General features: G+C 45.7%; 2 protein-coding genes across 2 annotated transcripts; one reads left to right on the top strand and one right to left on the bottom strand.

Annotated features, from left to right (window-relative positions):
* Positions 1-1,034: 1,034 nt before the first annotated feature.
* Positions 1,035-7,071, bottom strand: tomm34 (translocase of outer mitochondrial membrane 34). The gene is made up of 8 exons (XM_047025038.1): positions 6,785-7,071; positions 6,256-6,425; positions 5,999-6,098; positions 5,707-5,859; positions 5,312-5,475; positions 5,072-5,219; positions 4,822-4,948; positions 1,035-1,749 (listed from the first exon to the last, which is right to left on the bottom strand). Exons 2-8 carry the CDS (start codon positions 6,383-6,385, stop codon positions 1,648-1,650), a joined length of 924 nt encoding a protein of 307 aa, XP_046880994.1. The 5' UTR covers positions 6,386-6,425; positions 6,785-7,071; the 3' UTR covers positions 1,035-1,647.
* An 807-nt stretch (positions 7,072-7,878) lies between these two features.
* Positions 7,879-13,215, top strand: nfs1 (NFS1 cysteine desulfurase). Its single transcript, XM_047026331.1, has 13 exons — positions 7,879-8,285; positions 8,480-8,556; positions 8,704-8,820; positions 8,929-9,012; positions 9,326-9,478; positions 9,815-9,908; positions 10,052-10,186; positions 10,371-10,528; positions 11,280-11,385; positions 11,539-11,620; positions 11,711-11,794; positions 12,112-12,201; positions 12,424-13,215. The coding sequence occupies exons 1-13, from the start codon at positions 8,183-8,185 to the stop codon at positions 12,485-12,487; spliced, it is 1,347 nt and encodes a 448-aa protein (XP_046882287.1). The 5' UTR covers positions 7,879-8,182; the 3' UTR covers positions 12,488-13,215.
* The last annotated feature ends 392 nt before the right edge of the window (positions 13,216-13,607 follow it).

The raw sequence follows: 13,607 nt of genomic DNA, 5'->3' as shown, positions 1-13,607 counted from the left end.
CCTTTTTATTGCTTTATGTAACAATGACTCACACTTTTTTTTGGTTTCCAAAACTGTAAAATTGTAAACATTTTTAGAGGTAATTGTAAATCTGTCTTTAAAAACAAAAACAATCTTTAAATAGTTAATGTTGTTAACCTGCTTGCAAAGTAAAACACCTTAAAGACGTTACGTTAAACTTCTTTTGTGTTTGTAGATGTTGCTTTTTCAAGCTTATCTTGAAGGCGTGACGCTGACTGTCCTGAGTGTGTCTCCTCCTGGGTGCATGCAGTAGCCCCTTCTGAGGCCAGCACAGCAGGCCCCTCCTGGGGAGCTGGAGGTGACAGGAAAGGGGGTCCAGCGTGAGGTAGTGGAGGAGGCAGGCTGTCAGACCAGTCAGAGGACAACATCTGCTAGTGAGGTCTGGGGCAGGACAGAGCTGGCCACACGGTTAGCTAGCTAGCTGGAGCCACTCAGTGTCACAATACCCTGCTAGCGCCATCACATTCCTGCTAGGTGTAGAACCCATGTGTCTCAGTCCCGCTCTAATGAGGACAATGTTTCATGCACTGAAAACGAAATACATCCCCTCCCTCTCTTTTAGCTGAACAAATGCCGGTTATTCTACGCTTGATAAAAAACAAAAACAAATGCAGTAGTGAATGTGGAACCGAGCCTGTCTGTATATCTGGTATCTCCAATTGCTTTGTTTTTACTGACCAGTATTCTGCCTAAAGCTTGCTTCTGTGACGGTTTTCTTGCTTAGCGCGCACGTGGTTGTGAAAATTTAGACTAGCTTAAAATAAAAAAATAAAATGACAAAAAAATACAACCTACCCAGGTTATTGACGTAATATTAGATTTGTGTATGTCTTTTAAAAACAGTTCTAGTTTCACCTTACATGTTATAATCAGGAAAGTGTAAAAGACCATTTAAAGTGAAATAAAAGTTTTATCAGTTCCAAATTTTCCTGTTCTGTTTTTTTGATCCACTGATATTAGTTTGTCTGGCAGATACAGTTTCAAATCATAACAAATATGGATATCAATAACACTAACAATGAAGAAGACATTTTATTGATTTTAGACATGTCACATGTTCTAGAAAACGACGCATCAATTCTACATCCTCTGGTTCAAGCTGAGATTCGTTAAAGATTCCCAGTCCTGTCCACACTGACAGGGGTCTCATGCAGTTGAGGGTCACAAGGTGGGCCTGGGGCCGCTCTTACACTTCACCCATCAGACCCCCCTTCCCGCCCCAGAGAAAAAAAGGTTCACGCATAATAAAATAACACGAAAAGGAAGTATTTCTCGGATCCACCCCCCCCCCCCCTGACTCATGTTAGCCAACCCCAGTCCTGGTGTGTGTAAGAAGAACCAATTACATGAATATACGGTACGTGTTTAAATAAGCAGGAGGTTGGCGTTGGCCTGCTGCCTCAGTCTATGTGGAGCAGGCTGCACAGAAGGAGGACAGTCCACAGGGGACCCCCCCCCCCTCCCCTCCATACACACACAGGGGCACTTCAGGCTTACACACCCTGGGACCCACCCCAACACTCTACACCGGCTTCTTAAGAGGACAGGAAAAACAAGAAGGAAGGAGAAAGAAGCCTTTGCACAATATTGAGACAGGCCCCAAACCCCCAGGTGCCGGTCACATGATCACTTCCTCTTTTGAACTTCCTGGAGCAGGTTGAGAGCGGCTGTGTTCTGTGGTTCCACTCTCAGAAGGCTGCTCAGGTCTTCCACACACGACTGGTGTTCCTGAAGGGGCCACAGATGATCACACATCAGAACAAAAACAAAGTATATATTTTAAACTCACTCGGAACCCTAATATCATTTCAGCATTTAAGATATGGAGCCGTGTCAAAACACACCTATATCAGAAATGGGTTGTTTTGTGTCTGCATAAACTTTTATACGTATGCAGTCCTTGGAGTATCATTATTCTGCAGTTTTCCAACAGATAATCTACGTCAGGGGTGTCAAACTCATTTCGCATCGTGGGCCACATACGGCCTAGGGAGATGTCAAGTGGGCCGGACCATTAAAATTATACCATACTCTGCTATAAATAACCAAAATATCATGTCTTTCTTCTGTGTTATCTAGTTTAATTGATATAAACACCATATCGTATAAAGTGCGTCCAACCGCATTAACAAGTAATGATCTCTTAGGTGGTGTAGTTGGTTAAAGCGATGTACGATTACATATTGTTAATGCGAATCTGGGATCCCAAGTTCGCGCCCCAGTCCAGTGAATCTCGTACGATATTCTTTAACTTTTACTGTGAGAAAATGACATAATTCTAAAGGCCTACGGATGTATCACAACATTTTAATGTGTGAGCACTAATATCAGATCAAAATGAACACATGTAGCCTTAATTAAATATTGAATAACGTAATGTAGTCTACCGTCGGAGACAACCACTACGCCTCATTCAGCCAGTTTAAACGGCTGCTAGATGACGCTGTTCATTTTCAAAGCGCCGATAGTTCGGCTCTTTGGGCCGGCACAATCCGGAAGAAACCATCAAAGCTTCACAAGGCATCGTTCGCCCATCCCTAGTAGAGACCAAGGTATTAATTGATACCGTCTGCTGTTTTCAGTCTGTCTCAGTGATGCGGCTTGTCTTCTACTCTGATGGAAAGAGTGCGCCCCTTAGCGGATAATCCATGAATTGCAGCGAATTAAAAATATTAATTCCATGTCTTTTATGCATTTTTTCCACTTTCAAATTATCCTGCGGGCCTGATCGAACCTCCTTGGGGGCCGGTTCCGGCCCGCGGGCCGTATGTTTGACACCCCTGATCTACGTGGACCCAGTGGCTTCTCAACCGACCATACACTCATCAATTACTAACCCCCCCTTTCTTCTTCTACGTCTATGCTATGGTAGAGAAAGCACAACAAACTTGCTAATCAAACTGAACGCATGTTCAGATACCCCTTTTCCACCAACACGTTTTGGGTGCTGGTTAGGAGCCGGTACTTAATCTTGAACCAGTTCTTTCTCTTTCGACAGCCTGATACCCGGCTCCGAACCAGGGAAAGTGGTTCGCAAGTAGCACCACTTCGGAGCTGGGCTAGTCTGGGAACCAAGTAAGAACCGCTTGCATCAGGGGTGAGGTTACCGTGACCAACAAGACAAACAATCCTTTGACAGCCATTGCTGTACATTTTTACAATTCATATTTCAGCTAAACGGTACGTGTAAATCTAGCCTGGCTCTGCCCTTCTACGTACTTCCGCTCAATTTAGATTTTGCTTCTGTACTGCGTCTGGGAATGAGGTGCACAAGTCAGATGTCTCAGGTTAACTTTCTACCTGTCCAATCAGCGAACAGAGGGAGTGGCTGAGAACGATTATATTGATGTTGTCAGCAAGTTTGTGTTGTAGTTCCGTAATGGCGCAGAGAAAGATGCGAGTGAAGCCACATTCGGTCCGTTGTGGCAACGCTGCCGAATATCTATAAGCTAAAGCCGGAGCAAGAACAAGTTTTGCTGAGTTTTGTTGGTGGCCATGATGTTGTGGCTCTCCTCCCCACGGGGTTCGGGAACAGTTTGATTTTCCAGCTACGGCAGCTAGCTCTGTTACAGTAGTGGTGAAGGAATTGGCTAAGGCGAACGCTAGCGATTGGTTATGGCAGATCAGAGTGGCTCTATGCAGAACCAAAAGTTTCAAACTTCAACATAGTACCCGCCTACAAGGAAGTCAACGCTTGTCAATGGAGCGAGCCCAGACTCTCTGTGCAAATGAAATGTCCGATAGTCTGGTTAGGACCAGGCTACGTGTAAATCAGCATCTGAATTAAAATGTGACACGAAGTGGGCAGTGTAGTTGCTGAAAATGTGCTTATTTTATTGATGAAACGGGTAATTTAGTCAGGTGGCTGAGCGGTTAGGGAATCTAAAGTAGGGCTAGTAATCTGAAGTTTGCCGGTTCAATTCCCGGCTGTGCCAGAATGACAGTGTGTCCTTGGGCAAGGCACTTCACCCTACTTGCCTTGGGGGTAATGTCGCTGTACTTACTGTAAGTCACTCTGGATAAGAGCATCTGCTAAATTACTAAATGTAAATGTAATTTGTAAATTTGCGCCGACTTTTCGATAATCTAGCTAGCATTCCAGTGCAGACACTAGTTGCTGCATTTTATCATAATCCTATCCAAATGAGTGAAATGACAAACACAAATGTCATGTGCTATTGAGCCTATATTTAACAAAAATGTAATACACAAACACTATATAGCAAAACTTTATAAAATGTTGTGCTGATAATACCAGTGTTGTCATACTGCTGCGAGTCCAGGGTGTTGCGCAATAGCCAAGAACGCATCTCGGATTGATAAACAGCCTTTAGACGGGCCCTACTTTGTGTTTTTGCACTGCCGCGCTAGCGTTGCTGGGAAAGATGAGATGTATACAGTGACGTAATGACGTGGCTCTGTGGTGGCTCTCTAGCCCGTGGAAAAGCAAACCGGCTCTTAGAAGGCTTGCAAATTGAACCAGCTCCAAACCGGCTCTAGCACCAGCTCCGAACCGGCTTTAGCACCAGCTCCGAACTAGTGTAACCGGTGTGAATCGGTGAAACTCACTCCTCAGGTGTGTAAGAGGCCACCTGCGTCAACGAATAGCTAGCTTTTCCTTGGCGTAGCTGGTAGTGGTTGCGCTTGGCAGTCAGAGGTGGCGTGTTCGAGGCCCAGGCAGGGACAAACAAATGGTCCATAAAGCCTTCTGACAGAGCAAGACCACGTCTGTTACACCCCCATTACACTATCTCCCAGTTCACTTTGGTGGAAAGGGGGTAAGAGTGTCACGGCTCTTACCTTGAGCTCCTTGAAAGCTTGCGCCCTCCTGTACAGAGCCTTGATGTTGCTGCTGTCCAGACCAATGGCCTCGTCACAGTCCCTCACCGCCTCTTTATACTGCTTTACTGAGATGTAGCACAGTGCCCTGAGGGAGGAACACACACACACACAACAGGGAGGAGCCATGAGGGGAGGCGTCACTCAGACAACGACGCAGTGGGGAACTTGGCGGGTCTCTCCATGTACTCTACTGTCCCTCGTCTCCTACCTGTTGGTGTAGGTGGTAATCTCGGTAGGATTGTGTTTCAGGCTCTGGGTGTATTTCTCGATGGCTTTCTTGTGCTCTCCCTTTTTCACAAAGGCATTGCCCTCCTCCTTCAGAGCCAGGGCCTTCTTCACAGCCTCCTGGTTCAGGGCTGAGGGGACAAGAGACGCATTAATCACAGGGGGCTGACAGGACAGGCATTGTGAAGCGGGAGGGGAGGGGGAGGAGGAGAGGAGAGCCCACCTGGTTTGCTGGTGGCTCTGGTGCCATTCTGCTGCGACGCTGCAGCTACAGGGCTGGAGGCCTGGGCCTGAGCTCGTTCTCTAACTGCCAGAGGGACAGTGGGGAGGGGAGGCAGCTTCTCTCTCCATGACGGGCCATCCACCTCCGTCAGAACCTTGGTCATCCTGGACAGACACACAATCGTCAATACTACTACCATCGTCGTCCTCATGACCATCACCATCCGCCTAATCATCACAATCTTCATCTCCGTCTTCAGCCTCCATGGTGGCAGGGTTAGTGTGGTACCAAACCACCTCTGCTACCAGTAGGACGTGGACCCAGTCTACGGTCTGCTTAGTCTGTATGTCATCATACTGATAGGGTTCATACTTTATCAGTATGATGTAACATACCTGTTAGTTCCATCAACAGCCGCAGGGATGTTGTTGTCAACCAGCAGGGCAGTCTTGTAGTCGACGTAGGCCAGCCTGTACCTCTCCAGAGCCTCGTAAGCAGCTGCTCTCCTCAGCAGTGGCTTAATGCCAAACGGAACCAGTTCCAGGGACCTGCAACATGCACACGTTTAGGGCCTCTTAACATTTGGGCTCCTACACCGAGTAAGGATAAGCAGACAGTTTAGGGAGGCAGGGAGACACAGGAAGGACTTAGGAGGAAGGGAGGCCTACGGAGGCAGGAAGTACTCACACTGTACAATCCTTCACACAGTCGGCACAGTTACCATCCTTCAGGTAACTAGCAGCACGATTGGAATACAGAATACTCAGGTCATCGGAATTCTTCTTCCCTAGAAGATATGGTTGGAGTTGAATTAGACACCATACTCACATCACACTCATACCTTAACTACTGTTATCTCATTCATGTCAAAATGATGTCAAATATGGAATATAAGTAGTCTTTTCTACACGCAGACACCTGCCCGACAGGTGTGGCTCTCTTACCGGATTTCTCCACCTCCTTTATGGCTTGGCTATAGAGGGCGGCAGCTTCCCCATACTGGCCAGTCTTAAAACATTCGTTTCCTGCCTGTTTCAGGTCAGTCCACGACTGTGAACGGCGCTTCTGAGGCATCCTTGGCTTGATTAAGGCTTTTGTTGAGTCTTTGTAGTTGCTGAGGTTAAAAAGACGCACCATGATTCAGATAAATGTCGTCTGACCAAAATGCCGGGTTGAGCATGACTGGACCAAGAAAATGTAGATAGCTCGCTAGAAATCATGTTGATAAGCAAAATCATGTTCCTTTGCCAAAATGTACCACAATCTAATCATTCAGTTTACAAGAATGTTGTATAGCTAGAGCTAGCTAGATAATCTAGCCAGTTACACGCATTGTGTTGGAAGTGAGCTAGCAAGTTACCTGCCCGGCTAAGTAGCTTGCTAGCTGCAGCTGTCCGTTTCGTTAGTCAGACGGCTACAGAATTACTGCGAGCTAGCTAGGTCTAGGCTAACTAGCCTAGCACGTATACTTACCGGTTCCTGTGTCTGTGTGGACGGTGTTAACAGCCAAGTTGCACTTACAGCTATCAGTTGTCTCTAATCAATCACGTCAGGTCAGAATGTCTATGAAAATATTACTGTTAAGGTTTGTCCGTTGTTAGCTAGTAAATGGTTTTTTTTCTATATAACCACCTAGGAACATCTCGGGTTTACGTTCACTGCCTGGACAAGACGCACGTTCAGAAGCGGACTCAGGCGGGCTCTAGCAAATTCTCCAAGCAGCCAGAACGAAGTCAGAAGAGGGTGTTGTGTTTCACTTTTCAGTTTCGCTTATTCCCGGCTGGGGCAGTGGTGTTTCCGATTTGCAGTTCGTTTCTTTAATGCAGCTGAATTCCGGTCCACCTTAAATCCATCGCATATTGATAACTTTAAAACGAACCGTTAATAATATATTGAATAGTAGTCATCTCTGTCATAGGCATGCGGTATTATTTTATATATATAACAAATACTTTACTAGTGCACGTATTCGCATTTTAGAGAGTTAAATGTTCAGGGTAAAATTGTAGCCATTTTAGTCTTGAACAGTCGTGATACAGCAAAATGTTTAAAACGGTATCTATTCATCCAAAAATAGCGATTAACTTTGCCTATGGTTAATACGCCTCGGAAGTGTAACTGTAAAATTGTATCAAGAACAATCAGTGAACAGGGAGGTGTAATATGAATTAATATTATGAATAATATTCTGCCTTTCATGTCATTATGAAGAAGCAGTTACATGGTACACATATAGGCTACTGTAGAAAACACAACACACATAAGTAGTGTGGATGGGGCCTTGAATGACTTAATGTTACATAAACCTTAAACACTTCCAGTCTTTCTTGCCATGTACTATCCTGCGAACGTACTGCGAATCTGCGAGCTCATGTTTTATATGCGAATTGGTCTGACGCCACCAGGAGAGTGGAACCACGCAGTACATGTAACCTCGAAATCCAATTGGTTTATATTATAAACTTCCGGGAAAACTGTCTCAGACCACGCCCCTAAATTCACCAAAACACTGAGAATGGACCAATGAAATGACCGACTGAGCCGCGTTTAGCGAAACCCTGCGTGTCCTTCTCCCATCTTGTGTAAGCGTTTACCAAGTGGTTACGACAGATACGATCCATTCGATAACAAACCATGCTGTGACATTGCACTGTTTAGTTGAAGCTCACACTTATAAGGATTTATTGTCTCTGATCCAGGCGACTGCACTTTTAGAGATAGATACGTTGGTACATTGGAAATCTAGCCATATACATCCAGTGTTCTGGGTCTTGGGCTAACGTTAACTTTAGACGCTGTGTGAATCCAGCGTGCGGGTTACTCTGCATTTCAGCAGATTGAAGATACCTAAACAAAATAAATTAATTGAAGATGCTGACCAACACAGTTACCTCCAAGCTCCTTGGGTCGTTGCGAGGATTTCTAAGTCACCGAATGAGCTATGCTCAAAGTGCTGCCACTTCTGCTGAGAGGGGTAAAATATGTTTATGCGTAGCTACTCTAGCTAACTTGTAATAATCCCATGATGGCGCAGTTAGCTCGATGTTTAGCTGTTGCTGCCTTCCTAATTATGTAGGAACTGTATGATTTATTGCTGACAGTCAGTTCACTATTACAATTATTTTGTATCGTTTTGGAAAGTTTTGACCAGTATTCTTGCTTTGGCAGAGATCATTAAAAGTCGTGAGTTGGAGAAGGATGAACTCCGACCACTCTACATGGACTTCCAAGCCACAACACCTATGGTATGAGTATTTCTCATAACTAGCTTTCTAAGTAATGACCTTGAAGCATGTATTCATCTGTCTGTTTTGTTACCCTAGCCATGCAACTAATGCGATGGAAAGGTGGGCGCGTCTGTTAAGTAGTCATGGTTCCGTTTCTTCTCATAGGACCCCAGAGTTCTGGACGCCATGCTTCCCTACCAGGTCAACTACTATGGCAACCCTCACTCCCGAACACACGCTTACGGGTGGGAAAGTGAGAGTGCGATGGAGAAAGCCAGAAAGGTGACCCGAGTCTTGAGTGGAGATCCCATCTATGAACCCATGTTTATCAGCTGTGCCCTGTTAGCATAGCTTGAGCTAACCTGTTGTGTGATGTCATCTCCCTCGTAGCAAGTAGCAGACCTGATTGCTGCAGATCCCAGAGAGATAATATTCACCAGTGGAGCCACTGAGTCAAACAACATGTCAATCAAGGTAGGTCTCCTCCTTGCCTACTCTTCCTCTCCTCTCTCCTCCTCCCCCTTTCTATCTTCCTGTCTCCCCGTTCCAACTTTGCTCTCTCCAGCCTAAGAAGAGGTAAGAAGGATGAGGCCTTAGAGCGAGGGTGGGGAGGGCGAGCTAATGCAGACACTGCCTGCCATGTGATCAGATTTGGCGACGGTGACCAGCTGAAAACCTTATTGTTCTCTGCTCTGGGTTTGTAAACCAGTTCCAGTTAGAAAGATCTGGAAAAGAAAAGGCTTCTGGATGGTTATTTATTTTCTCTCCCACCATGCTTTGCTCCCAGGGCGTGGCTCGTTTCTACAAAGCCAAGAAGAAGCATGTGATCACTACTCAGACGGAACATAAGTGTGTTCTAGACTCTTGCCGTGTCCTGGAGTCGGAGGGATTCAGCATCACCTATCTCCCAGTCAAGACCAATGGACTGGTTGACCTCGAGGTGAGGTTTGACTGACTTTTGACCCTAGTCCTGGCCTTTACTGCCCCGGTTTTACACCATGAGTGTGTAGTGTAACTGTACTGTGTGTTAGTGTCTGTGTCCAAGTTTGTGTTGCTTATGCATGAGCGTCAGGTGGGTGTGTCAGCGGTTAGGGAATCGGGCTAGTAATCAGAACGTTGCTGGTTCGATTCCCGGCCGTGCTAAAATGACGTTGTGTCCTTGGGCAAGGCACTTCACCCTACTGGCCTCGTGGGAATGTCCCTGTACTTACTTTAAGTCGCTCTGGATAAGAGCGTCTGCTAAATGAGTCAATGTGCATGCTGTTGTGTGCTGTAGCTGCTGGAGGAGAGCATCCGTCCAGACACCAGCCTGGTTTCAGTCATGACTATCAACAATGAGATTGGGGTTATGCAGCCAGTGACAGAGATAGGTGAGTTCTCACCCTAGGGTCGCGCAACCTTCTTTACACTACTGGGCCTGGCCTGGGTCACATTCACCTTTCGTTTAAATTCTTTTGAAAGCACATTCGATCAAATTCTTGGATCGTTTCTCACGTGGCCACATCCTCTCCAGGTCGTATCTGTCGCTCCAAGAATGTGTTCTTCCACACGGACGCCGCGCAGGCCGTTGGCAAGATCCCCATCAACGTCTCTGACTGGAAGGTGGACCTTATGTCCATCAGTGGACACAAGATCTATGGACCCAAAGGTGCAAACCGGGCCCAGCCCAAACCCAAAGCTAACCACCCATCTCCACTCGTAGCACATCTCACCCTGCTTCAACCCCAACTAGTCCACCAACACCTATTCATAAGGACAATTTAAACTCCTGTGCTGTTCGTTAATGACAGTCCCTACTCTCCACACTGTGTGCGAATGTTGTGCCACACCAGGTGTGGGAGCTCTGTACGTGCGGAGGCGTCCGCGTGTGAGGATGGAGCCGCTGCAGAGTGGAGGGGGTCAGGAGAGGGGGCTGCGCTCTGGGACCGTGCCCACCCCTCTGGCTGTTGGCCTGGGTGCTGCCTGTGAGATCTCCCAGCATGAGATGGAGGTAAGGGACCACAACCTTCCCATAAACCACCACAACTCACCACTTCTGTCTCCGGCCTTTAGTTCAAGTTCAAGTCTTTTATTTGTCAGGTACACAGAACAACACAAGGTTAGACTGGGCACTGAAATTCTTAAGACAAGACAACGCAAGCACCTGGCATAACATAACATATAAGTACACGGAACACAATTTACATCAATGCTGAGCTTAAATAAGTGAAACTTCCTAAATATACAGAGAGCAATAAATATCGACTATACTAACCCTAATACTAAAACTTCCTAAATTACAGATAACAATAGATGGTACACTATACTAACCCTAAATGCACAAAAAAAAAACGGTTTCAACCCTGTAACCTATTCTAACCTAAGTGTAGTACAGTACAATAGTGCAAATTTGCAGATCAGTGACTAAGTCAATGACCATACAGGAGCCTGTTGGCGAGGTACAGTAGTGCAAGTTACTGATAGAGCAACCAGTAGCTGAAAGTGACAGTGTATAAGTGACTTTATTGAGACTGTCAGTGTACTCGTGTGTACTCGTGACCATGTAGGCAGTCCAATGGCTGTTTGTGTGGAAGACTATCCATCTGCTTGGGACTCAAGTAGGACAGGATGTTGAGTTGAAGCTCCAAATGTTTGTTTTCAAATCTCCTGTTGACACGGGGGGAAATAAACTATATCTTGAGTTCCCAGGCAGAGCAACTCAGGGTTCCACAGCCTACATGACTGTGTTTTATCCCTTCTAGTACGACCACCGACGAGTGTCCATGCTGGCCAACCGACTAATCCAGAAAATTATGTCAGAGATCCCGGATGTGGTGATGAACGGAGACCCTGAGCTCAGATACCCAGGTAACGCACATACGCTAGATGGGCACACACACATACAGTATACACTGTATACACACACCAGGTAAAACGAAACAATAAAAAGCGATATAATATGGAGCAGCAAGAACTGGAGTCATGAGCTGTGAGTGACCCTGTGTGTTGGTTGTCTCTCAGGCTGTGTTAACCTGTCGTTTGCCTATGTGGAGGGAGAGAGTCTTCTGATGGCCCTGAAAGACATCGCTCTGTCATCTGGGAGGTAAAACGGCATACACACACACACACACACACAAACACACAGTCTGTGTACTAGCCCATGATGATGTGTGTCTCTGTGGTTCCTCTGCAGTGCCTGCACCTCTGCATCTCTAGAACCTTCCTATGTTCTGAGGGCCATTGGCACAGAGGAGGACCTAGCCCACTCCTCCATCCGGTAAGCTACCACCAGGGTTCGAATTACGGGTGGGCTTGGGGGCTTTTGACCCCCCTAAATAAGACTTGGACCCCCCCCCCAAAAGAGGTGAAAACAACAGGTCGGGGGGGGGTCGATAAATTTTATATATTGTTCTCCCCTGTAATCATAAATATTACTTTACGCCCTGGAGAATAAGTTGACCCCCCCGATTGTCATTGTATAATTCGCACTCTGGCTACCACGCAACACAAACAAACACAGCAACGTCAGCGAGACATTCCATAGGAGCAGGAAGAACTGCGTGCTCCTGTGACGGTTCGTGCTTGTGTGTGCAGGTTTGGGCTTGGTCGCTTTAGCACAGAGGAGGAAGTGGACTATACAGCAGACAAATGCATCCAGCAAGTCAGAAGGCTCAGGGATATGAGGTGAGACACAAAGACCGAATGACGGTCCCATCCCTCCAGGCTCTGTATCAGCTATCCTTTCATACCTATTCTATATGTAAATCTTCATGATTTTTACACATGCATTAATCTACACATACATTTATTACAGTATAGATTTAGAAGGAGCTACTGTGAAACTCAGCCCAGCCTGACCAGTACAGATGAATTTATTCATTGCAAATGTGCCTCTCCCTTCCTCAGCCCTCTGTGGGAGATGGTTCAGGAGGGTATTGACATAAAGAGCATCAAGTGGACCCAGCACTAGAGCCTCTAGACAACAGCCTACTAGAACCTCCTCATATCTAGTCGGCTAGGACCATCTCCCTTAGGAGCTCCTTAACACACACGCCCTCCTCAACCGCGTCAAGAAACACGCACAAGATTCCAACCCCTCAATCCCCCCCTCCTTCCCTCCCAGGCTGCGGGGGGGGGGGGGATTCTCCTTACCTCCAAGGCTGCGGGGGATTCTCATTTTTGTTTTATTTTTTTGTTCCTTCACGTTCAGAAAAGTTTTATTGATACTTAAATGATGTGCTCTTTAGTAAAGTGGAGAATGGAATATATTTTTCTGGCTTGGCTATAGGGCCTGTCTTCTCAGTTGCGTGGGTGTGTGTGTGCGCGTGTGTATGGAAATGATTGAGTGAGAGTTGCTTGGTTAATCAGATACAAATACTTTTACTGTTCATTTATAGCCTCTGTCAGCCATGATGCAATTGTCTCCGTAAGTCATCACAGTAATTTCAATCACTGAAATAAGACAGGTATAATATTCACACGGACGCTCCTCTGTTCAACCCAGTTGAAGATATCTTCTCACACAAACTGATGTATTTGTTTACCCTATTACTTTCAGGACTTTCATTGCAAACTGGACAACTTAATGTACACTTGCTTGTGTCCAGGAAATGTAAACCTGCATAGTTACATGTAACCCATTTCATCTCCAAGCTCTGGTTTCTGGTTCCATTATTACCAATAAATAGCTAAATACAATGACCTTTGGTTTCCTCATTCCTATGTATGTTTATTATTTTGTGTGTCACTCAATTAAAAATAATGCAACTTTTATATTGAAAACGTGCTTAGAATGATATTGAAAACGTGCTTAGAATGATAAAGTTCTGTGTTCAGAGAGGTTTAGAGATATTGAGGATACAATACATCTAAATCTCGGGACATAAGGAATGTGGTTTTAGATGGTCCAAACCCAGATGGATTGTTTTCATTCTGAGAGCTCAAATCCTGCCCAGAATTATCCATCTCCCCTTCACAATGTAAAATATTTTGTAGTTGAACTATGACTGTAAAATATTTTTTTGGCCAGCACCCAACAACAAATAATCAAGTATATAACAATAATGTCAGATAGAACCCTAATTCTAAGG

The sequence above is a fragment of the Hypomesus transpacificus genome, chromosome 9 (assembly GCF_021917145.1).
Source record: "Hypomesus transpacificus isolate Combined female chromosome 9, fHypTra1, whole genome shotgun sequence".
Classification (NCBI taxonomy): domain Eukaryota; kingdom Metazoa; phylum Chordata; class Actinopteri; order Osmeriformes; family Osmeridae; genus Hypomesus; species Hypomesus transpacificus.
The sequence above is the reverse complement of the archived record's forward strand: the minus strand, read 5'-3'. Positions and strand labels throughout refer to the sequence as shown.

Bases quoted from the DNA above. Each gene is read 5' to 3' on its own strand.
- tomm34 (XM_047025038.1), bottom strand. From the start codon at position 6,385: ATGCCTCAGAAGCGCCGTTCACAGTCGTGGACTGACCTGAAACAGGCA. The intron at 4,949-5,071 runs GTAGGAGACGAG...TTCCTCCCTCAG, and splicing joins ATTACCACCTACACCAACAG to GGCACTGTGCTACATCTCAG. The intron at 1,750-4,821 runs GTAAGAGCCGTG...TGGCCCCTTCAG, and splicing joins AAGCTTTCAAGGAGCTCAAG to GAACACCAGTCGTGTGTGGA.
- nfs1 (XM_047026331.1), top strand. From the start codon at position 8,183: ATGCTGACCAACACAGTTACCTCCAAGCTCCTTGGGTCGTTGCGAGGA. The intron at 8,557-8,703 runs GTATGAGTATTT...TTCTTCTCATAG, and splicing joins TCCAAGCCACAACACCTATG to GACCCCAGAGTTCTGGACGC. The intron at 11,621-11,710 runs GTAAAACGGCAT...GTTCCTCTGCAG, and splicing joins ATCGCTCTGTCATCTGGGAG to TGCCTGCACCTCTGCATCTC.